Consider the following 26,175-nt stretch of genomic DNA (forward strand, 5'->3'; position numbering starts at 1 on the left):
ATAACTCAAACAGCTGCTTCCACACAGAACATAGAACAACCTCTTTCAGGTTTCAAAGCAACAACTTTAAATTAAATTAAGTTAAGGCCCAAACTCCATTAGGACAGAGAGGAGTCTCATGAAAACACACGGAGCTTCATCGACGAGGATCCTTAAAATAGATTATCACCGTCGTCATCAGCGGCAGCGACGGTGGCGCCTCATGAAACGAACGTAGCGGCGCAAATTGCTCTGACAACAATCCCAGAGCTGCACAACAGCAACAATGAAGCTGAGCAGCAGTTACAGTTACAGTTACTGTTACAGCAACTCATTTGTAAGGCAAGGCATCTTTATTTATATAGTGCATTTCATACCAAGGCAACTCAATGTGCTTTACATAAAGACAAAACATTAAAAAAAATTAAAAAAAAACAGCATAAAAACCAAAAACACAAAGTTAAAAGCAGGAGCAAAGAAGAATAAAAAGGTCAAAAATAATAATAATAAAGTTTACAATTCTTAAAAGGAGCTCAGCCATAAGCACATGAAAAGAGAAATGTTTTTAACCTGGATTTAAAGGTGCTCACAGTTGGGGCTGATCTCAGTTCTGCTGGTAGTTTGTTCCAGTTGTTTGCAGCATAACAACTAAATGCTGCTTCACCATGTCTGGTTGTAATGGAGTTGACATAAATAACTGAGCAGAGTTTCTGAAAAACAGGTGATGAACAGAACAGAAGGTGAAAAAAATCTGATTTTATTATTGGAGAAAGGATTATGGGATTGTTTTCTTTCTTCTTATTCTTATTCTCCTCAGGTTTTCCAACCACCTGAGGCTTCTTGTCTATGTTTGGCTGCAGTTCTTGGTAAAAAAAAAAAGAAAAGAAAGTGATTTCATAACACCAACACGACGTCATTGCTTTTTATTGTTTTTTTTTCTGGGTATTTCCTTGGAAATCAGACTGGATAACCCGAAGAGAGAGAGAGAGAGATTTGGTTTCCGTTGCCAAATGAAACCTGTTCTGTGATTCCAGTTGAGTTTCTGCTCGTTTTATCAAACCAAAAGATCTTAATTTAAAAACACGTCTGCTGCCAAAAAAACAAGCCTGTGAAGTGAAGTGAAGTGCAGGTTTTTTTAAAGATGGAGGATGACTTTTGAAATCTTCAACATGTTTTCACAAGAAGCAGAAAGTTACAGTGAAAGACTCAACGTCCCTGTTGGTGCAGGGATTTGACCTTTGACCCCTGACCTCCACTGTTCACAGGCCTACAGTAAGTTTGTGTGTGCGCTAGACCGCCTGAACAGAGACCAAGACACTACCAAGACCAGAGAGTATCAAGACCAAGACCAAGACCAAGTCAAGACTAAGACCAGTTGAGCTCAAGACCGAGAACGAGACCAAAAAACCCAACTAGTTACACCATATTTTGCTATTCCGCATGAGTTGTAGAACGCGAGAGGACGAGTGTCAACGTGTCTGTGTCACAAAACGCATTTTTGGTTCCACCTGAAGGGGGTGTATAATAAATAACGAAATCCCCCCCAAAAAAGCATTCCTGCATGGATATTGTAGGCCAGTGGTTCTCAACTGGTGGGTCACGGACCCATTCTGGAGGGGTCGCAGACAGCTGGTCAAAAAAGTAAACAATATTTAATGCACATCTGATGTTGGACATGTCTTTTATTTTGAAAAATAACTTATATTGAAAGGCACACGAGACACGTGAACACATTCATGCTCCTCCTCAGTTTCTTATTATTTGCTCTGAATGCAAAGATATTAGTTTCTTATTAATGTGGCCTGAATGCAGTGAATCTTGTTTTGTTTTGTGGGTCTTTATTTTGTGCAATTTGATATTTATTCACTTGTGTGAACATGCTCTGAATGCAGAGATGCATTAGAAGTCAAATATATCGTTTTGTTGGTCTCCATTTTGTGCAGTTTGATATTTTTTTATTCACTTCCGTACATGCAGTTGTCATGGTAACACCTCAGTTTCATTCATGTGCTCTGAAATGCACTTTGCTCAATAAAGGGCAAAATGAGTTTTTAAAGGCTTTAAAAAAAAAATCTGGGTTTGAATTCTATAAAAGTGGGTCGCGACTTATGACGCGACCATGGGAAAATGTGGAGCCCAGAGTGATGCTGCCTTCATGTGCTACGGTACAGATGGTATTTTCCACTTGTGAACTGGTATTTACCAGTGTGTTGTGTTCATGTGCTTTTGTTGTTGTACAGAGAAAATAAAGATGGTGGACACACAGATTCAGACTTGTTACTTGGGTAAAACCAAAGACGTGCGGCATCTACGTGTATATATCTATGGGGTAAAATAATCTTGGATTGCCAAGTTCATCTCTTACAGCAAGAAGATGAATTATCAAAACTCAAAACGGTAAATATTAATATTCATGGAGATTTAGCACTGGCTATTTGGCTAGCTTTTTAAAAGCTTTTTTTTTTTTTACTGTACATGCACGCATACATAAAGTGAATAGCTGCCAACTGTTTTCTAAAGGCTTGCCTTGCTTACCATTAACAAATCTTGCGTTGCTCGGCCGCCATGTTGAAAAGGTCAAGGGTTATTTTCATCTCGGCAGCTCGGGCATCAAAACATTCTACGAGTTGCCCAGTGGAAAATACCACATGAGAGGGTGTTCATGTGCACTTTTCACGTCGTCTTTTGGTATCTACCATAATTACCATAGCACATGAAGGCACTACAAATCCCTTTGAGACCGTTCTGCCAGTCCGAGACATTGCAAGACCAAGAGACCCGAGGCCGAGACTGAGACAAGACCGAGACCACAAAAAAGTGGTCTTGAGACCTACAAGTCTAGTGTGTGCTGTATAACCAGTGGCCTCAGGTGTGTCTGTGTGTGTCAGTGTGTGTGTGTGTGTGTGTGTGTGTGGAGGTAAAACACTGTAAATGTGTTTGTTCCATTTCACTTTACATTTCACTGGGTAAATATGCCTCGTTTGTGTTTCTGACATGTAACCAATCAGAGGTGACGAGTTGACCACACACACACACACACACACACATGGCCTGTGGCTGAACATATACATGAGTGTGTGTCCTGTGGTGTCCTGTGGTGTCGTGTCGTCCCATTACACACGGTGAGTGGCAGCAGACAGATGCAGACAGATGTTCCTCATGTGGAGCAGGAAGGTCGCTGAGTTGACGGCAGGTCAGCCAGTCACAGAGAGGAGCAGACAGATGTGGCCAGATGTGTGTGTGGTAGTCTGAACCCCGGCTGCTGCAAACTACAGTAACAAGACGTAAACCAAGGAACATCACAGCCCTGACACATCACACACACACACACACACTTGCAGCATATGGACTGTGTGTGTGTGTGTGTGTGTGTGTGTGTGTGATTAGCGTCTGAGAGTGAGATACTGACAGCGTGCGTGCGTGCGTGTGCTCGCTCGTGCACGCTCACCCTCTGCCCTACTTTCTGACTGATGATGCTGCAGAAAGGAGGAGGAGGAGTGGGAGTATCCCACAATGCCACACTGCCGGTCCCCTGGGCCTGATGGATGGATGGATGGATGGATGGATGGAGGGATGAACGGATGGATGGATGGATGGATGGATGATGCAGTTATAGTTATGATGAGTGAACGCCGTTTCTTGTCGCCGCCCTCACGGCAGCTCGCGCTCTTGCAGCTTTTTAAAATCTGTGTCATGGCACAACGATACAAACACTCCACTTCCGGTCATGTTTTTGAAAATAAAAGCCCCCTTTTTTTTTAAAAGCAGTTCAAGGTTAAATGCTCAGTCTGCTCATACAAAAAACATGAGAATTACAGTAATCACATCACAATGAACCAGCATCGATTATTTATTCATATTCTGCATTTATATGTTATATAGCCTATTTAAAAGTGTGCTTTGTAGAAAACTGTTCATCTTATTTCAGACTGCAAATCATAATCCAAATTCACATTTAAGGAATCAAATTGGTATCTAAATGATTTTAAATATCTACAATAAGCCCAAATTGGCAAATAATTTGAATGAATTCCTCATTGACCTCTGGGGGAAAAAAATCTACTGAGAAATTTTAGATTACGATTGTGTAGAAATAAATCTGATATTCTCATTCATCACATCAGATATTTCTTAATGGTAAAAGTAGTTTTTATTTATTTAATTTATTTTTTTTATACCAGGTCTGAAAAACAGAAATAGTGTTGTGGAGCTTCACTTCCCAGACTAAATAAACAAAAAAAAAGAAGTACAACAAGTCGCAAAAAATATTTAAGTAAAACTTACCTATATTTTAAAGTGAAGACGGTACTCTTTATAAAATAAAATACCTAGGATGTTCAAATTGTGTCATTAAAGGATATATTCATCTTTTTCTGGCTTTTTATAATCAGTATTTATGAGCACAACTGTGAAAGAAATATTTTATTCATTCAATTCTCCAATAATCGTCTTAATTTGAGGAGACGTTCGTTCGGGCTTTTATTTTGAAGTTTTAAGCCGCCACTGTTCCGGCGCGGCGTCACCAGCTTGACGTCGCTCACGCTCACTGACTGACTGTTGGTTCAGGACGGAGGAGCTCGTGAGTTGAGTTGTTGCAGCAGCTCCTGTCTGTTCTGTTGTCTGTCTGTTGAGGCGGCGCGTGCTGCTGCCGTTACCTGACTGCGGTATATTTAAAACGGCAGTCAACGGTCACAAGTCACAACGGTCAAATTCAAACGAACGGACGGAGCGACGACAGCGGCAGCGGCGGCCAACGGCACCGTGTTACCGGCCGTTACCGCCCCCCGGAACCCCCTTCCCGTGTCCCCCCACCACACCACACACAACCACCAGCCCCGGGGGGACCTAGCGAGAGAAGACGGGGGTCCAGACAGCCAGGAGGAGGGAGACCGGGACCACCAGGACCAGGACCAGGAGGACCGGGACAGGGACCGGGACCAGCATGGACCCCCAACCGAAAACGAAGGACCGTAGTAGCCCGGCGACGTCGGCCAGTTTCAGCGGTCGCCTGGCCTCCCTGGGAGCCGACGGGGGAGACTCTGAGTCCGCAGCCGGCTCGGAGGAAGCCGCCGTCGGCTGCTGCAGCGACACGTTCAGCGGCAGCCTGCCCGACATGGAGCAGGAGACTCTGGAGGAGAAACTAAGGGGACTGGCGTTCAGGAAGCAGACCTCGTACCGGTGAGTGGATGGATGGATGGATGGGATGGATGGAGGGCTTTAGTTATCTATATCCATATCTAGCTTTATATATTTTATCCACTGTAAAGCGACCTTGGGTTTTTTTTTAAAGGCGCTATATAGCTAAATTGATTCATTCAGCTTCCAGCTTTCAGCTTTCAGCATTCACCCGTATTTCCTTCAGGAAATGCATTCTCTAGTTCATTTATTATTATCTGTCTGTCCCACTGTGTCATGTCTTAATTTATTTTGTTTATTTATATATATATATATTTTTACCCCGTCTGTCCTCATGTGTCATTTCTTTATTTCTTTCTTTTACCCATTTTCACTTGTTTTAAGCTAATGCTACTGTGGGAATGACATGTTTATAAGCTAGCTGCAGCTTATAAACAAACACAAGGCAGTCTGTGTGTGTGTGTGTGTGTGTGTGTGTGTGTGTGTGTGTGTTGGGGGAGATTATAATCTGATGCTCTTCTCCCAGTTTAAAAGCTAAATAGTGACCTAGCAGCTACACCTGCTGCTGCTGCTGTGGTGGTGTGGTGGTTAGCTGTGTGTAGGTAGGTTTGTCCACGTTAAACACACACACATACACAACAGACACACACAAACTGACCCATGTCAATGATGGATCCAAACAATTTTTTTTCTTTTTGCATACACAACAATGTGAGTGAAGTGTGTGTGCATTTCCCTGTGGTGTTGTTGTAGCCGTTGTTGGGGTGGGGGAGAAACAATATTGATTTTTGGACAGTGTGTGTCTGTGTGTGTCCATGTGTGTGTGTGTGTGTGTGTCTATGTGTGTGTGGATGCCAGCAGCAGCCTGACACCCCGGTGCGACTGGCAGCTGCTGTTGATAGTGAAAACTGGCCAGAGACCAAACACACACACACACACACTTTACACAGTAGTTTTGGCTGTGAAATGTCACTGTCAGGAATGTGTGGCATCTATCTATCTATCTATCTATCTATCTATCTATCTATCTATCTATCTATCTATCTATCTATCTATCTATCGTTCTATCGTTCTATCGTTCTATCTATCGTTCTGTCTATCTATCTATCTATCTATCTATCTATCTATCTATCTATCTATCTATCTATCTATCTATCTATCTATCGTTCTATCGTTCTATCGTTCTATCGTTCTATCTATCTATCTATCTATCTATCTATCTATCTATCTATCTATCTATCTATCTATCTATCTGTCTATCTGTCTGTCTCTCTGTCTATTATAGTTCTATTTATCTATCTATATAGTTCTATCTATCTATCTATCTATCTATCTATCTATCTATCTATCTATCTATCTATCTATCTATCTATCTATCTATCTATCTGTCTGTCTGTCTGTCTGTCTATTATAGTTCTATCTATCTATCTATCTATCTATCTATCTATCTATCTATCTATCTATCTATCTATCTATCTATCTATCTATCTATCTATCCATCTATCGTTCTATCTATCGTTCTATCTATCGTTCTATCTATCGTTCTATCTATCGTTCTATCTGTTTATCTCTCTGTCTGTCTATTATAGTTCTATCTATCTATCTATCTATCTGTCTGTCTGTCTGTCTGTCTGTCTGTCTGTCTGTCTGTCTGTCTGTCTGTCTATCTATCTATCTATCTATCTATCTATCTATCTATCTATCTATCTATCTATCTATCTATCTATCTATCTATCTATCTATCTATCTATCTATCTATCTATCTATCTATCTATCAGTGCTTCTATGTGTGTCAGCCTCTGTACAGGAAGTGAAGTGCTGCGCAGACAGAGACACTAAAATCAATCATTTTAACTTGTTTGTGTGTGATTTGGGGCACTGTGGCAAAGCAGCAGCAACAGTTTAACACACACACACACACACACACACACACACACACTCCTGAGAGTCACCACACACAACAACACAACCATCAGCATCACAACACAGCGACAAACTCACACATCTGCACGGCGCTGCAGGTTCAGCATTCATCTCAATCTGGCCCAGTTAGATCCATAATATCCTCCGGTTTTTATAATAAATTAAATGTTGTGTGTGTGTGTTTACGGTGAATTAATTTCACTTACAAGCATAAAAGACTCGTTCATGTTTCAGCTTTAACCACCAATCAGATGAAATATGCATCACACACACACACACACACACAGAGAGAAAGACATTAAAACACAATAAAGTGGCTCGTTTGAGGGAAAGGAAGGGCTGGTGCAGTGTAATCAGATTACCTCTCCAGCTGCCGACTGATGATGATGAAGATGATGATGATGATGATGAAGATGTGTCCTGTTGATTCTGTGTGTTTTTTTATACGTAAGAAGATCCACAGAGTCTTTAAACACAGAGAGGCTCCACTCCTCCACGCTTTTCTTGCCTCATCATCAACATCATCAACATCAGTCACCGTGGGGAACCCCGTCCTCGGTGACGTGTGTGTGTGTCAGTGTGTGTGTGATGTGTGTGTCCTGGGGGAGCACCACCACCACCACCACCACCACCACCACCACCACCTCCTCCTCAGTTTCCTCCGCTGCTGCAGACGTACCGGTAGTTTGTTCTGATACAACTGTTGCTGCCTCGGTGGAAAACGCTGCAGTGAAGCTGTGGTGTTTTTTTTTTTGATCACAATGGTGGTTTCTGCGCTTTTATTCTGAAAGGCTGGTGGATGTGAGGTGAAGAGTCTGTGTTCGACCTGCAGGAAGCCGAGCTGTGGAAGTGGATAAAGGGACATTTTGGATGTTTTGGAAGTGTGGATACAGTCATAATACGTGCCTGTAAAACATTCGTATTTGACACATTCACAGTTTCAGGCTCAGGTGACTTTATTTGATCAGGAAATGTTAAAAAAAGTACAACAGTTTCTACAGCGTTTAGGATTTAACATGATAATAAATAGATAAAACAACAAATATAGATAAAAGTGCCAATCACAAAAGGTTAAATACCAATAAAAACGTCTAAACTTCAACCAAATCCTCCAAAATAAAACAATCTGATCAAAAAAATCTGAACATTGAAGAATTTTATCCTGTTTTTTGAGACATACGGCTTGTAAAATGTGCAGACACATTGAGAGTAGTACAAAGTACAGCACAGTGTCTACTGTATTCTGGATTTAACATGATAATACAAAGATAAAGCAATAAATATAGATAAAAGTGCTATCAAAAAACATAAAATAAGTGCTAAATACCAATAAAAACCTTGAAACTTCAACCAAATCCACATTCTGCACGAGTTTTATTAAATTTTTTGAGACACACGTGTTGATTCAGGCAAACAGGAAGTTGGAAAACGCCATGGCAACACGAACCTGGTGCGAAAACAAAACACCCCCCCCCAAAAACATGGCGGTGGAGATAGATAACGAACCTTGGCCTCATCGCTTTTGAATGAACCTTTATTGACACCGGTGTGGTTGTGGCTGACGATGTGCAGATCCATTTTCCCAGTCACGTCGTCCTGTAGATGAAGAAATCTCCAGTCGGATTAATTTCACCTCAGGAGACTGAGGAGGTTTTAATGTTGCTCTTATTGTGCAACAGAAACACAGGCCTGTGGTTTTATTGTGTGTGTGTGTGTGTTTTTTAATCCTCAGTGTGTGTGTTAATTGTGTGTCAGAGACTAGACTGAAAGAATGTGTGTTTGTGTATGTTTTTGTGTGCTGCCTTTTTTTAATTAGTGAAATAAATCAGTTTGAGTTTCTTTTGATTCGGTTAACGCGCCGTGTCGTGTCGAATCTACGGAAGCCCTGAGAGACAAACGTTCACAACGACAAAACTCACTTTCCTCTTTTGAACAGAGGAGTTATTCTGAAGTCTTTTGGCTCTCTGGGCTTCCGTACAAACCTGCTGCTGAAGCCGACCTGTAAAAAATGTGAAATGTTAACGGGTCAGCGCCTCGACGACGACGTCCTTCACACTGAAGCTTTGAAGTGGCCAACGCCAAGAAGTGAATTACCATATGTGGCAGAATGAAAGAGCTGAGAAATGATGCTGCTGGACATCAAAGGGAGTCTGTGTGTGTCTGTGTGTGTAAGTGTGTGTGTGTGTTAGGTATTATGTGTTTATGGCAGCGAAGGCACGCGTAACTTATCTGCCAGACATTCGTCACACTTTGTCTGTTTATGTGTGTGTGTGTGTGTGTGTGTGTGTGTGTGTGTGTGTGTGTGTGTTCCCAGAATACGGTCCCTCCTTTTATCTATTCTTAGACATGACAGTCAGAAAGCCATTAGCAGTGTGTGTGTGTGTGTGTGTGTGTATCATGACCAGCAGTTAGTCAGCTAGTCAGACGTTACTTCAGTTAGCAGGTTAGTCAACCGCTCCGGCTGCAACTCACTTAGTGACTCACTCACTCACACTTTCTTCATCTCTTCCGTCTGATAAGGAAGCAGCCGACCCTTCAAAATAAAACGCTGCAGCCGTATGTACCTGACATGCTGTCAATACCTCATCCTTAGTACTGTAATACACTTTCGTGGTCTGAACATATCAATCAAATTGTCGCCGAGATGGGTAGAAGTATTGCTGCTGCTTAAGAAACGTGCTACCTATTCACTGACAGGTTGTACAAACATTGGTGTTTGTTGTGTCATCTGGATTATTGTTCAGTTATTTGAGCTTCTGCACCCAAAGTCTGAGCTTACAACATTACAAACAGCTCAAAATAGGGCAGCTAGACTAATGTTCTTATAGATCTAGTGTTGACCGAATGCATTCTTGTCTTGGATGGCTGAAGGTTATTCATAGGTTATAATATCCAGCAGTTTATTGTTATTTATTCGAAACATTATTCACAGCAAGTATCCTACAGCTCTTTCTAATCAGATTGGTTATAATGCTGATGTTCACCACTACAGTACCAGAGCTTCAACTCAACGTCTACTTGCATTACCACGACCAAGAACTACTTCAATGAAAAGCACTGTTGTGTGTATATATAGAGCCATTTAATTATGGAACTCTCTTCCTTTAAATATTAGGACTATTCCAATTAAAAAAGCATTTAAGAAACATGTAAAGTCACTTTTCAGACTTAAAGCAGAAGTAAGCGATATTTTTGTGTTAATATAATTCTTAAATAGTTCTATCTTCCGACAGCAATCACTTACATAGAGTGTTTGGTCTGAAACACGGGTCTGTCAGTCACTCTGCTCTGCTCTGAGCCGAGGAGAAAACTTTTCTCGTATCCTACAAGTTATATCCAATGAGGAGAGAGAACGGCATGAAGGGCTGTGTGTGCAGGGACGAGGACCAATAGATCCATGACGAGGGCGGGGGCTGCTAACTCCGTCGGCTGACAAGAAGTTATGGTGCGTTCAGGGCAACCCGTAACTCGTGTTTTTCCGACCTGTGAAGTCGTACCAGTTCGATCTGGTACGAGTTCACGGGTTGGAAGTTACGAGTGGCCGTTATAGTGACTTTCACAGGTAAAACAGGTCGGAAAAACACGAGTGGGTTGCCCGGAACGCTACAAAGTCGTAAGTTGTGACTTGAAGCTGTAATTTACGGTTTCAAAAGCCTGCCTGGAACGCAGCATTAGCGAAAACGACCGGATCGCTTACTTCTGCTTTAAGAGACATGTAAAGTCACTTTTCAGACTTCAGAGTTAGTCTTTTATGTTACCATTTGGAGAACTTTCTTTTTCTTTCCTTTTTTCCTTTCTTTTTATTGTGACTGGATCTGTGTATTGTTGTTTTATTTTGAACTTTTTGAAAAGGACCCCAGGAAGACTCGCCTGGCCTTTGTGTGTCGGCTTAATGGGGATCCTCAATTAACAATAATCAATAATCAATAATCTCTCCTCCTGATGCAACAGTTGATTAACCTGATGGAGCAGCAGCAGCAGCAGCAGCAGCGGTGTTGGTGTTGGTGTTGGTTGTGTTTTCTGATCGATCCTTCCCCGTCCTCGTCATCCTCATCAGTCTCTTTTGTTTAGAAATATTCAGTCGATCATTAGAAACGACAGCAGAGCGGCATCTTGGGAAAAATGACCCCGATCAATAACAGAGACGAGTGGACGACCTCCGATCGATCAACGTGGCCGTTTGATCACTGCTCTCAGCTCCGGTTGCAGATCAATAATCAGCACTGATTTATGACAAACTGAGATGTTTTAAGTGAATTTGGCATCAATGACATTTCATTATAATATTTTATTTTATTAATGTTTTCATCTTTTAATCTGGTGGATCTGTTTCTCCACTCTGATCTCAATGCACTTGTGTAATAAAGGAACAAGCGTCTTAAATTATACATGAAAATGAAAAATGAATACGTCTTTAAATAAACATTATTACATTACATTACAAAGAGTCTCTCCAGCCATGAAAATCCTCCGTGACTTCTTTTCACTGTGTTAAAACACAACGTTATGTAATCGCACATTACACAGAGAATTTCACAAAGTCTTACACACGTGTTAATTGTGAATAATCACTCAGAGCGAGTGTGACCGGGATCAATGAGGAGAAAACAATGGAGCAACAGTCAGAAGCCCAAGCTGCTGCTGCTGCAAATACAAACCTGTTTATTTGGGGTTTTTTTTTAGTCGTGCGTAGTTTGAGTTTCCTTCAGTCTGGATCCAGTTACAGCCTCAGAGAGCTGATGTTTGTTTCTTCTGTTTGCTTGTTTGTTTGTGTGATGAAACTCTTCATATCCGACCTCAGACCAGAGCAGAACCACACATCATGATGAAAGAGACTTCAGGTACTTCTTTTAAAAGGTTTAATTTCCAAAGCAGTCGAAAAAAAAACAACGTACAAACATTAGCTGTGCTCTAGAGCACCGTTAGTCTTACTGGGATACCACATTTAAAGACAGTACATTTAAACATACATTTACAATCACGACATGAATAGGACAAGGCAAGTTAACAAAAACTTACATTAAATCTTTAAAATAGGTATGAATTAAATCATCCTAAATCAAAGAACATATATGAGACACTCCAATACACAAATAAAATAAAGAGGCAAAACAAATCAAAGTGACAACACGAAAACCTGCGTAAAACCATCAAATTAACTGAAATGATGAACTTAAAGTCCTTAAAGGGATAGTTCAACATTTTTGACAAATTGGCCCATTGTCATAATCCCTATAGTCATAGCAGTAGGTTCGTTACCTTTAATTGTCGGTGCAAGCTATTTTTAGAACGGCGGAGCAGAGCCGTGAGCTGCTCAGAGCTACGCTACGGAGGCTCATGGGATTTCTTGGTTTCCCTCATCAGATTCATCAAATACACAATCCAACAACTAGGGATGTGCACGGTTACCCGGGTACTCGAGTACTCGAGTAGCAATCTGCTACTCGGGTATGAATTTATTACTCGGGTACCCGAGGATTAAAAAAAACGGCACGTCAGAGCGCAATCTAGTGTCGGATCAGACTACATTATCATGCCCTGGTTCGGCTTTTTGTAGTGTTAAACAGTTTCGGATCAAGCAACGTGATTTTCTGCTGTGTAAAAGCGTTTTTGGATCGAGCCTCGGACTTTCAAACCTTTTACAATAATTCTCCCTCCCTCCCTCGGCGACGTACGCCGTCGGGAGGGAGACGACAGGTCTCAAGTCTGGTAGAAAATATACTTTCACTTTACAAACACTCTGAAACCTTCCCTGTTATTTCCTGAAACGATGCGAGGCAGAGAGGACCGAAGGCACCAACATGTGTAGTGTGGACTAATAAATAAGCACCGCTAATGATTTAAAAAAGAAAAGAAAAAAAAAGTTTTCTCCTCCGTGGCAGCCGCGGCATAAATGCGCTGCACTCAGCACTGCACTCAGCGCTCAGAGCGCATGCAGCGCATTTATTCCCCGGCATAAAGATGCACATCTGCCTCGTGTGTGCATCTTAAACTCCAGTCTCTACTCTTATTATCCACCTGACATTGTGTGTGACGACGCTGTGTGTCAGTAATGCGGACTGTCTGACGGACAGAGCGCATTTATGCACCGGCTGCGCTCTGTCCGTCAGACATGACGTCATTTTATTTTTTATTACAGTACTCGATTACCCGATTAGTACCAGCTTCGGTTACTCGATTAGTAAATTAGTCGAAATGCCCATCCCTACCAACAACTCCACAACGCTCTGGTGGACAAGTTGTGAGCTGCACATTCACCACGCTATGAGATAATAACACAACGTTACCAGACAGAGTTGTTTTAGAGGGAAATGCAGAGACTGCTTGCTGAAAAACTGCCCCCACGGGAACATGCATCAGTGGTTTTGCATGAATTTCCCTCTAAAACAACTCTGTGTGGTAACGTTGTGTTATTATCTCATAGCGTGGTGAATGTGCAGGTCACAACTTGTCCACCAGAGCGTTGTGGAGTTGTTGGATTGTGTATTTGATGAGTTTGATGAGGGAAAGCAAGAAATCCCATGAGCCTCTGTAGTGTAGCTCTGAGCAGCTCGCGGCTCTGCTCCGCCGTTCTAAAAATAGCTTGCACCGACAATTAAAGGTAACGAACCTACTGCTATGACTATAGGGATTATGGCAATGGGCCCATTTGCCAAAATGTTGAACTATCCGGCTTTAACAAACTGAAACCTCCACCACCTGGTAAAGCCATCAGCTGCCCAACAACCCCAAGACCTCCGACCTCTGACTGAAAGATGCCGACATCAACTGTTTTACCCAACAGAAGAAGAAGAAGAAGAAGAAGAAAAAGAAACAAACACTTAGTTTCGACAGGCGGGTTACTGGCGGTGAGATTTCACCACCGCTGCCGCTGCTGCTGCTGCTTCTGCTGCCTTTGTGGGAAATGTTGCAGAAACACAAAAAACTGCCACGGGACGGGATGTCGTAACATTATCCAGTGTTTACAGCGAAGAGCACATCTTCACATAAACAACATAAACAACAACAACAACGTCGGGGTCCAATGTACCTCTGGCTTTTTACAGTAAAGGGAGAAAAAGACACAAGAGCAGAGCAGATATTAAATGTATCTCATGTTGCCACCGCTGAGCAACCACCTGCAGCGGTAAACACTGATCAAAGGCCTTTCATCGTCTGATGCCGCCTGAATATGAAACTCACTATTCAGCCTTCAATTAGGATGAAATGCAGAGAGGGAGGGAGGGATGGATGGAGGGAGGGAGGGGTATAAAAAGATGGAGAGAGACAGGAAAATAGGCCAGGTGTGTAATGACTCAACATACATGGAAAAGGAGGAGCAGACGAGGAATGATGACGAGGCAATTACATGATGTTTCTATTATCAAAGCTTCAATAAAGGTAGATTAAAGAGATTAAAGCTCCTTCAAAATAAAGGTAGATGTTTGTGTTAAAGCTCCATACAGTATAAAGGTAGATGTTTGTATTAAAGCTCCATACAGTATAAAGGTAGATGTCCATGTGTAGTGTGATTATAAAGCAGCTCTAGGTTCTATATTAATACTGTGAAAGTATCAAAGCCTCAGTCCACAGAGAAATGCACACAGCCTGTATTCAGAAACTGAGCCTTAAAACCAGCCGTCAGGACTTCCTGTCACTTTGTGATGTCACAACTAAGCCCCGCCCCCTCACCACCTGGACCCAAACATCCAACAACTTGCAGGATTTGGTTTCTTTGAGTGTTTTATTCTGAAATCTGCTCCATTAAACTGAGATGTTTTTTTTTTTTTTGGTTTTTAAAAACCACAAATAAAATCTACCTATGGATCAGACCTTCAAAATAAAACACAGGAGAAGTGTAAACTCTAGCACCTTTAAGTCATAATTCACCAAAAATAGAAGCAGCCAAAAAAAAAGAAGGACATTTAAAACCCACAGCTTCTCCAGAGGAAACAGCCGTGCTTGTTGATTTTATGGATCAACACGTTAAAAATGAAACTCAGCGAGTGTCAGATAAGGGAACGTTAAGTCCAGCGCTGACTTGTATTACCTAACAGAGGAACAAAAAGTTTTCTGTCTCTAAAAATAAAACCTGGTCACTTGTGTGACTTCCAGGAATGAGGCATTTAAGGTCTCTGGAAATATTTTTAACAATCAGAGCCTCAGCTGCAGCTTATTGATGCTGAACTTCTGAGTCCAGAAAAGATTCCTCAGCTGCCTGAAGCTTTAATCGTATCACTCTAAAAAAAAAACAAAAAAAAAAACAGAGGCCAACATCATTTGACATTTGTTTTTCCTTTTTAAACAAACCCATGCAAATAAGTGAATGTTTGTGTCTGAGACAAAGTGCCTGAGGTGCGGCCAGTGTCACATTTCACAGGCAAATCTGATTCTGTTTTCATATAAACACTGCTCTCAGGTCAGCGGCCTAAAAGGAAACTGATCCGTCAGATTTAGAAACCTCTGTAATGTCACGCTGCGTACAGTAATTGTGTAACCGTGTAATACATCAGCGGCGCAGTACAATAGCTCTGGCTTCCCCCCGGGGAAATTAAGTTTTTGAAAGGCCAAAACAGAAGAAGTGCTCATTATACACGACGGGGGGGACGACACTCAACACATTTCACACAGGAGTTTGAGGAGTTGAGGGCGGCAGATCATCTTTATATATAGTCTCATGGCACCAAACAAAAGGATGGTGACGTTTTATTCTGAAAGGGTTTGGTTTGATCCACAGTGTATAGTCCGGGGAGCAGTTGTTAGACAAACAGTGACAGGAAGTAGGTTTGGAAAAACCCTTGTGATTTGATACTAAATTTTACTACCAAAGGAATTAGTCAAAATCTAATCGGCCAATCAGCACGCAGCATCCTTGGACACATCCATCTAAATAGTGCTTGTGATTGGGTGTTTATTTAGGTGAACATGTTTGACTGTTAGTGTTTGGAAAAAGTATTGTGGAGGTATTGAAGATGTTGTATTAATAACAATTCATCATCTGCAAAGAAACGTACGTGGCAATTTATTGCCATTGAGTTTTTTTAATCTGTCAGCCAACTTCAGCCTCGAGAATTAAGTATTGATTAGGGATGTCACGATTACTTGTTTTCACAATTAAACGCCCAATTAATTGATCGTAAAGATTCCTAAATACCGCCACTTTCCGAAAAAGATTATATTGGAACCCAAAGTAAAGGTAAATGCACAGATACTGGTCCATTTATCTAACGTAACACTGGATTGGTAGGAATTTAAATGTTAGCCTGTCATTTGTAATAAAAAAAAAATGATTAAAACAAACTTAAACATTTGGTATAGATGACAATAAATGACTTAAATATTTCAAACACTTCTTAATAATAACTGGTCCTATATGTATTTATATTTTGACTATATTTGATTTTACACATTCATAGTGTTGTGAAATGTATTGATGCATAATAATCGTGATAATCGTAATACCGTGATTATATCTCTGACAATAATCGAACCAAGAAAATCTATAATAGTGACATCCCTAAGTATTGATCGACCTGTAAACTACTTTATAAACTGTGTTACCTACCTCCAGTTACCTGTGTACAGGTGACCAGTCACTGTATCTGTTGTTATTGTTGCTGACATGAGGTCTGAACCAAAAAAGGAAGCGCTCTAGTCTATAGAGGATTTTCTATTTATTTTTTTATTTTTTCCTGCTTTGCATCAACAGCTGTGCTCACAAAGTGCAGCTCCAGTCGCCTAGCAACACATGTGACAACACCACAATTATTTTTATTTACCAAACGTGTGTGAGGGTTTAAGGCCTTTTTTGTTGTTGTGGTACTTTGTTTGCTGTTATTTTTTCCGTGCGCTGAATCTTACAGATCGTTCGGGCCTTTAAACGATCCATCCGCCTGTTCGATTCCTCACATCTGAGGACGTGTCTCTCTCAACCAGTTTGGGGAAACAGAAAGGAAACAGATCAGAAATCAGTGAGGAGGAGTGAGGCGAACGCTCACCTGAACACACCTGTACACTCTGTTTTATAGCCGCTGTGTGTATATTTAAGCAATATATCACGACAGGCCGTGGTCTATGCTCATTATACCACGGCTAAGGGGCGTTGTTCGGCCCGACGCGAATGATATATTGCTTTTATAAAACGGTTACCAATAATGACAATATGAAAGAGGGATACGCAATCAATTTCATGTAGTTTTATTTAACCAGAAATACATATTATCCAATGAAATAGCCTCACTGTGAAAAAAATAGTCCCACCTCTCCAGACGTTAGCTCCAAGTAGCTCTGCATCTCGTCTTTTCCTCCGCTTTTTTTCAGGTGAAAGTCACTGCTCAGTCCCCTCTACCGTTGTTAACCCTCTGGAGGTGAAAGTTCACCTTAAACATGTGAATTCAACTACTTTTGTCCATTTTTTTAACATCGTAAAAACATCAGCTGTCTTTTGCTACGGACTGCAACTTCCATTCATACCAGTCATACATTGCCTGACGCGGAGTGATAGCCTACCTACGCTGTGATAAGGCTTTAGAATAGTAGCCGTGGTATATGCTCAATATACCACGGCTAACAACCAATCAGATCGCCGGATTTCACCTTTCTGTTTTATAAATGTGTGTGTGTGTGTGTGTGTGTGTGTGTGTGTGTTGTAGCGTTGTAGCCGGTCTGTGTTAAATTTATTGGAACGTTGGATCAGAGTCCCGGCAGCTTAAAGACACTCATGCATTTTTAAGCAGACGATCAGAGCACCAATTGTTGAAGGCTCACTGACACAATTTCCCCCTCTCATCCTCCGAAAGGATGAACAGATATACATGCATATTTATGATGCTCTCTCTCTCCCTCTCCCCCGTTAGAGGGATGGAGGGAGGGAGGAGGGAGGAGAGAGAGAGTATAAGCTGGATGCAAGTATGGATAATTCAGAAGACATAACGGGTCAAAGGATTTAAAAGCAGTGCATCGTCGACGTCTCTGGTTGTGTTTTTTATTCAGGATGGGGTTAACAAAGAGGAGGAACTACTTTGTGGTGATTTACTGGTGAATGCACAAAGACAATGACTCAGTCTGAGATGTTTTTTTTGCATTTCTGATCATAAACGATTGATAAATTATCAGTTAAGCTTGATAATAAACTTGTTTCAGCTCTGAGTGATACAGCCTTTATAATATAAACATAATAAAACATCTCTTCTGCTCTGTTTTGCTCCTGAGTTCACACGACTCCAGAGCTTTTTTTAAAAACGCTGCTGCTGCTGTTGTTGCTGAGCGTGTTTTATTTTCTAATAAACTCCAACTGTGTGTGTGTGTGTGTTGTGTGGATGGTAAATAACACAGTCGCTCTCTGATTGGCTCGTACCAGTCTTGTCTTCAGGGATAGAAACAACACAGATACCAAAATCCAAGTCAGTTAAATTCTGTATTTTATTTTAACTCGTTGCTCTTCCTTGTTTTTACGTATTTTTTCAGAAAATACAGAAGTATTTTACCGTATAAGTAATACAGAAGTATTTTACGGTATTTTTTCCAAAAAAAGAATACAAAAAAAACAAGGAAGGTGATCTGCAAAAAATGTTTTTGCATATCATCTGCAGAGTGGACGATCCACTTCCTGTTTACACCAGTTCATTCATGGGTGATTCCCAATTTGCATTTTCAGTTGTGTTAAGTCTGCATAGATGGTTTTTGTTTAAAAAAAAAAAAAGAAAAGAAAATATGAGGCTGTGACTGGTGTATTTTAGCCACATCAACGTCTTTCAAACAGCTGTGTGTTCAGGCTGTTTTTAAAGAAGTTTTACTGACACCTGAACGCATCATTTGATTTAGTAATTAAGCCGATCAACACAAAACAAACAGCTGAAACCGTCTGTTTGCTTCATGTTTTTCATCCATGTTTCTAAAGCTGACCCTGTTATCACCCATTCAGCTTCAGAAACACAACACAAACAGTTCATAAATGATCTATAACACACTATATAAATGTTATATATAAACAACTACAACTCCTCCTGCTGTGGAGGCTTCTGGATAAACGGATACTGAATGGAAATATAATAAAACTCAGCTATAATGCTATTTTATATTAAAGCAGAAGTAAGCGATCCGGTCGTTTTGGCTAATGCTGCGTTCCAGGCAGGCTTTTAAAACCGTAAATTACAGCTTCAAGTCACGACTTACGACTTTGTAGCGTTCCAGGCAACCCACTCGTGTTTTTCCGACCTGTTTTACCTGTGAAAGTCACTATAACGGCCACTCGTAACTTCTGACCCGTGAACTCGTACCAGATCGAACTGGTACGACTTCACAGGTCAGAAAAACACGAGTTACGGGTTGCCTTGAACGCACCATAACGTCTTGTCAGCCGATGGAGTTAGCAGCCCCCGCCCTCGTCATGGATCTATTGGTCCTCGTCCCTACGTCACCACATTCACGCGCATCCCTTGGCTGCACACACAGCTAAATAGATAAATAGATAAAACTTGTAGGATACGAGAAAAGTTTTCTCCTGGGCTCAGAGCAGAGCAGAGGGACTGACAGACCCGTGTTTCAGTCCAAACACTCTATGTAAGTGATTGCTGTCGGAAGATACAACTATTTAAGACTTATATTAACACAAATATATCGCTTACTTCTGCTTTAAGCCGATCAACACAAATCAAACAGCTCTGTCTGTTTGCTTCATGTTTTTCATCCATGTTTCTAAAGCTGCTTTCTGTTATCGCCCATTCAGCTTCAGAAACACAACACAAACAGTTCATAAATGATCTATAACACACTGTATAAATGTTTATTAACGCATTAATAAACAGCTATAACTCCTCCTGCTGTGGAGGCTTCTGGATGAACAGATACTGAATGGAAATAATAATAATAAATAATAAAACTATAGCTATAATGCTATTTTATATTAATAATATGCACATTTGTTTTAGATTAAAGGAGCCAATCGTACAGAGTGGGCGGAGTCGGCGTCGGGTCAGCACCAGGTCAAACAGAAAATAAGCAGTTTGTTAAAGACTGAGGAGGATTTACTCTTTTCCTGGAATAACCTGAGTGTGTGTGTAAGTGTGTGTGTTCAGACTGGTGTAAGTGTGTGTGTTGGTTCCTCTCCACCTTCTCACGAGGGTGCGTTTGTTTACACTTTGTGCGTATCAATCATTTTGTGCAGAGAAGACGAAGGAGAAAGAGGAGGAGGAGGAGGAGGAGGGTGGAGGGGTTTCTGACGTCTTTCCCTCTCTCTCTCGCTCATTTCCTCGCCTTTTCAGGAGTGTTTCAGAGAGAGCGTGTGTGTGTGTGTGTGTGAGTGTGTGTTGGGGGTTATTTTGACCATAATGCAGTGTGCTGAGGCATTAAGGGGGATTGGCTGACAGGAGCCTCTCCTTATTAGTCGTCTGGCTGTAAGAGGCTTTTCCTGCTTGGAAATGGAGCTGGAAAAAAAAAAAAAAAAAAAAAGGACGAAAAGTGCAAAAAAAAAGGCTAAAAACAAAAACCAGAGAGAAAAGAGAAGTGGAGCTTCCTGGGGTAATAGAGAGGAAGAGGAAGAGGAAGCTCGTTGAAGAGAAACTTTGACTTGTTGAAGACGAGTCGGTCACTTCCTCCTTCTTCTTCTTCTTCTTAGAACAAAAGTGACGACCACTGTTGTTCACATCACACACACCACACACACTATTAATACACACCTTCTGCATTTATCGACATTAGCATCATTGGATTCAGCTGCAAAGCCTCAAGACAAACAGAAATGTCATTCTGTTTCTTTACCTTCTGTACCAACCTGCAGGAAACTGTGTCCTCCTGCTTCGCTGTAATGACCCTGACCTACTACTAACTATGACATCATCACCTGATCACAGTCATTTGAAACTGACCGCGATTGTTTTTGCATCATGGTTAAAGTCGTCTCACTTCATCTGTATAAAAACAGCTGGATGAAACTAACAGAAGTGCCGTATTTCCATCTTCGCCTCCTGAACACCGGTGGAGAATGAGCTATGTAAGATTTGTATCTTAAAGCAGAAGTAAGCGATCCGGTCGTTTTCGCTAATGCTGCGTTCCAGGCAGGCTTTTGAAACCGTAAATTACAGCTTCAAGTCACAACTTACGACTTTGTAGCGTTCCAGACAACCCACTCGTGTTTCTCCGACCTGTTTTACCTGTGAAAGTCACTATAACGGCCACTCGTAACTTCCGACCCGTGAACTCGTACCAGATCGAACTGGTACGACTTCACAGGTCGGAAAAACACGAGTTATGGGCTGCCCTGAACGCACCATAACAGTCCTCGTCCCTACGTCACCACATTCAGGCGCATCCCTTGGCTGCACACACAGCCCTGCATGCTGTTCTCTCTCCTCATTGGATAAAACTTGTAGGATACGATAAATGTTTTCTCCTCGGCTCAGAGCAGAGCAGAGTGACTGACAGACCCGTGTTTCAGTCCAAACACTCTATGTAAGTGATTGCTGTCGGAAGATATAACTATTTAAGACTTATATTAACACAAAAATATCGCTTACTTCTGCTTTAATTAAGCAGCTTCAGAGTGATTGTGGCGCTCCACGGATCGCCTTCTTGCCGGCTTCGTCTGCAAAACAGCGAAAAAAAGTAGTTCCCCTTTAATTCATAATATCCAATGAGCATTTATCGACATTAGCAGCATGGATTCAGCTGCAAAGCCTCAAGACAAACAGAAACGTCCAGTGTTTAAAGCCGATAGATGCCTCTTCTTCTTCTTCATAAGGTGCACGTGTGTTATTAAACTATGTTTAGACTTCTACGATAACTGACTCAGACTTCTTCCTGATAATTTACAGGCCAAGGTCAAGAAATAACAAGTAATTGCGTCATAAATAATGCCTAGAAACAACGGGTCAGTTTCATAGTAATGTCATGTTTTTCAGAAAGACAAAAGATTACACATGCTTTTCACGCTTTGAATTTTTTGGTCTTCTAGCAATTGATCGATATTTCTGGGGCTATTTCTAGACATTATAACACAATTGATTGTTATTTCTTGACATTATTACGTAATTAACGGCCTGTAAATGAAAGGGTTACCAAATCATCAACTAAAACTTCACAGCCCCAATAGACCGTAACAATACTAATCTTTTAAAACGTTGTTTGGCCTTTAAATTGCAGTGGGACGGACTGGACAGCGGCTCTTTACTGCTCTATCCTGACACTATATATATATATATATATATATATAGTAATTTATATTTACTGTACATGTGTGTTTACATTCCTCAGATGTACAGGAAGGAGGAGGTACCAGCCGACCGTTCAGACCAGCTCCAACTCAACCTCCCGACAAGAGTTCTTCCCACATTGATTATAGATTAGTGTCTAATTTATAACAGTTATAAATGATTAAGTCTGAATCAATGAGTCTAACATCTATTAACTCACTCTGTGTCTGAATCACTGTGCAGCATCAATGTTCATCTATATAGTTGATTAAATCATTGACTGACACTTCAATACAAACATTAAACACATTACAGATGAGTTTATTAATCAGATCTAATCTGCAGTCTAATGATTATCAATATAAGTGTTTATTATGTTACACTAAAGCTTAATAGTGTGTAATTATGATAAAGAAATAATAAATAAATAAACTCATTGTGAAGTTTCCCAGTTAAAAACAGACTCAGTTGAAATGAAAATCACTTAAATGTTTAATTACATGAAGTCTTTGATTAATTCTTGATGAAAACAAAATCCACACATGTGAATTATTTACACACACACACACACACACACACACACACACACACACACACACACACACACACACACACACACACACACACACACACATACACAAGCTGCTTCCTGCTGAGTGTTAATGTCGGTGATTGGCGTTGAGGCCGTCGGCCTCCCGCGGTGCAGCACATGGTTTCATGGTTTAAGAGAAGCTGCGAGTCGACACTGATGTGATTTATCCTGTGGTATCGCCGTGACAACGTGTTCACATTAATAATGTAATAAAAACCAGACCTGGGGGGTTCGGACACGTTTACAAACCCTGTGTGAGTAAAACGTGTCTGGGCGGACGGACGGACGGTCCAACGGCTGATTGATCGACTGAATGATTCAGAGAGCGGCTGAGTGACTGACTGGCTGACTGACTGACTGACTGACTGACTGACTGACTGACCGGCTGTAGCTGCAGAACAGCTGCAGGTTCGATCCCAGCTGCTGTAGCACTTTGAGTTTTTCAAAATAAAACGCCCCAGTGTTTACAATCTGTCCTTGAGGCCTGAATGAAGCTTTGCACCGAATTTACAGATGTTCCCTGAACGTCCCACAGAGACTTTACAGAGGGTGGGAATCTTTTGGCACCTCACGATTCGATTACGATTTGATTATAAAACGATTATTGATGCATCTTTAATATTGATGCACAACCCATTTCTTTTTGTCTCACTGAATAAAAATTCATCACTTGCAATCTTTAAAAACAATGCATTTGTAATAAGAAACAAGAATTGAATTCATTTCCATTATATTTGATTAAACTAGAAATGGAAATGCCTGCAAACTGGAAAGTTACATTTTCGTTGGCAACTTTCTGATGGCTTCTTTGATGGTTCTCTGGTCGGTAGCTTATAATACTTACTGTACAAGTTTAGTTCAGTGAGATAATCTTCACATGTGAACACCTTTTATACCGTATCTGAAGCTTAATGCGATGGCCAGAAGTAACAAGCTAACGTTAGGCTTTAACGGCTAACAGAGTTTCAGGTTTACCGACGGACTCGAAATTTGGACGTTTGTGAATCGATTCAGATTCGTCAATGTCCGAATCGCGATGCATCATCTGAAATTTTCCCCACTCCTAACAGAGCTAAAAGCGTGTTTGGTGAGGTCGCCTTGACCTTTTGACCTTTTGACCTTTGACCTTTGACCTTTAACGATCAGTTTATCCTCGTGTGTTTTAAGAATCACAGCAGCTGCAAAGATAAAAATGTGTCACATCATTGTTTGTTGTTGTGCATGGTCAGCACCACCATCATTGTTTGTGTTGTGTTGTGTTGTGTTGCCGTGGAGACGCCCCGGACGACAAATCAGATTCCCAGAGACGTGAAGGGACATGATTGTTTGTTTGGTACGAGACGCAACAAACATCCCATCATCAGTTTGTTAATGGACACTGGAGTCACTGTCACAGTTTCTGCTGTAGTACGGTAGTTCCTGGTGGCAAACTTGAAGAAGAAGCTCCATAGAGACACCGTTTCCATGAGAACAGTTCACATGGATGAACAACGATGATGATGAATGTGAGGGAATGAAAACAGAAAGTAGAAAAAGAAGCAAAAGACCCGCCAAAATAAAAGCTCATCAGAACAGAAGCTCCTCTGACCAACGGATCTCCGGAGAGACCGACGGGCGGCGGCCATGTTTTCCTGCGTTTGCACTTTGTAAAGTAGCTCTTCCTCCTCCCTCCTCCTCCCCCCTCCTCCTCCTCCCATCAGCCCATCTGTCCGGGCCGAGCCGATAATGAACCTGTGGAGTCGACCGCTGAGGTGACACTGACTCCATCACCGCTGCTGCAGCTCCACTCTCTCCACCTTTGTCTTGTGTTATTCACTCCTGAGTGAAAATACATGAGATAACCGACATTATTCAGCTTTATTCTGCATCTTATGAGTCCATTTTACAGGCTGCCATTTAAATAATCAATAAAATAGGTCATTTTCTATGTAGAAATATGAAGATTTGCAGCTAAATGCAATATGGATATTGAATATAACTATGAAAATGTGAAAAACCCTCTTTTTAATGTGATTCAATACAGGAAGTTGAGTGTAAGTTTATGTCCCCTAGGAAGATAAAAAAGATTTTCTGGCCTAAATATGCATTATTTAATTATCTTGTATCCCTGTTAAAGTACATAACAGTAAAAAAACAGTATTTTTATTTCAGTGTCTTGGTAACAGGAGAGAAAAAGACTCTTTGATCCACAATTTTAATTGGCTACCTCATCCAGACTCACGTTTTCCAAACCTCTGATCTCTTTTCATTTGTTGTTTTACTCTCTCCGTCTCTGCCAGATGTCGTCCTCGTCCGAGAGGCTGGAAAACGTGGATTTCTTTTTTGTTTTGATTTATTCTCGTTGCTTTTATTGTCCGGTCTAATCATCTTCTAACTGTATTTCAAAGGGTTTTCATTTTTTTTTGATGGAGGAGGAGGAGGAGGAGGGGTTGGTGAGGGGGGCGGAGGGATTTGCGGCTCAGATGCCAAATGGTTCTCGCTGACTAATTTTGGTGAAGCTCGGAGCCAGCTGCTCCGTCAGCTTCACATCCAACCACGGCTGTTTCCTCCGGAGAGATCTGGGGTTTCACTCTGTTGCTGTTGTTGTTCCTCTTGTTTGACTTTTATTTTGGTAAATGTTGACTTTAGTTTGGTTTCATCCTATTCTCTTCTTGTGTTTTATTTTGAAGGAGTCGATCCATAAGATGATCTAAAAAAAAGAAAGAAAGATTCTCTCTGGAGCTCTAGTAACAACAGGTCGGTGTCAGCCAATCAGGAGAGAGGAGGAAGCTCTGGGCCTCTCTTCTGATTGGCCGACAGTTTTCTGATTGATCCAATAAAAAATAGAGTAGATTTCAGAATAAAACACTCAGAGAAGCCAAATCCTGCAAGTCGTTGGATGTTTTGGTGGGTTTTAAATGCTTTTCTTTTTAGCCGGCTTTTATTTTGGTGAATCATGACTTAAAGGTGCCATAGTTTACACTTCTCCTGTGTTTTATTTTGAAGGTCTGGTCACCACGCTATGAGATAATAACAGAACGTTACCACACAGAGTTGTTTTAGAGGGAAATTCATGCAAAACCGCTGATGCGCGTTGCCTTCAGGGACAGTTTTTCATCAAGTAGTTTCTGTATTTCCCTCTAAAACAACTCTGTGTGGTAACGTTGTGTTATTATCTCATAGCGTGGTGAATGTGTAGGTCACAACTTGTCCACCAGAGCGTTTTGGAGTTGTTGGATTGTGTATTTGATGAGTTTGATGAGGGAAACCAAGAAATCCCATAATGAGCCTCACATAGTGTAGCTCTGAGCAGCTCACGGCTCTGCTCTGCCGTTCTAAAAACAGCTTGCACCGACAATTAAAGGTAACAAACCTACTGCTACGACTATAGGGATTAAG

At 41.2% G+C, this 26,175-nt stretch overlaps 1 protein-coding gene across 8 annotated transcripts in view; it reads left to right on the forward strand.

Moving 5' to 3' along the window:
• Nucleotides 1-4,596: 4,596 nt before the first annotated feature.
• The window catches only part of dgki (diacylglycerol kinase, iota), a 113,149-nt gene continuing 91,570 nt past the window's right edge, over nucleotides 4,597-26,175 (forward strand). For 2 of the 8 annotated variants that reach the window (XM_085769969.1, XM_085769973.1), the window contains exon 1: nucleotides 4,597-5,157. In XM_085769969.1, the coding sequence (XP_085626095.1) occupies nucleotides 4,922-5,157 (236 nt within the window). In that variant the 5' untranslated portion in view covers nucleotides 4,597-4,921. The remainder of the gene's footprint in view (nucleotides 5,158-26,175) is intronic. The other 6 variants (XM_085769970.1, XM_085769971.1, XM_085769974.1 and 3 more) reach the window with 4 other exon arrangements.

This window comes from Trachurus japonicus, chromosome 23 (assembly GCF_045865225.1).
Source record: "Trachurus japonicus isolate A0001 chromosome 23, Traja_1.0".
In the NCBI taxonomy this organism is placed as follows: domain Eukaryota; kingdom Metazoa; phylum Chordata; class Actinopteri; order Carangiformes; family Carangidae; genus Trachurus; species Trachurus japonicus.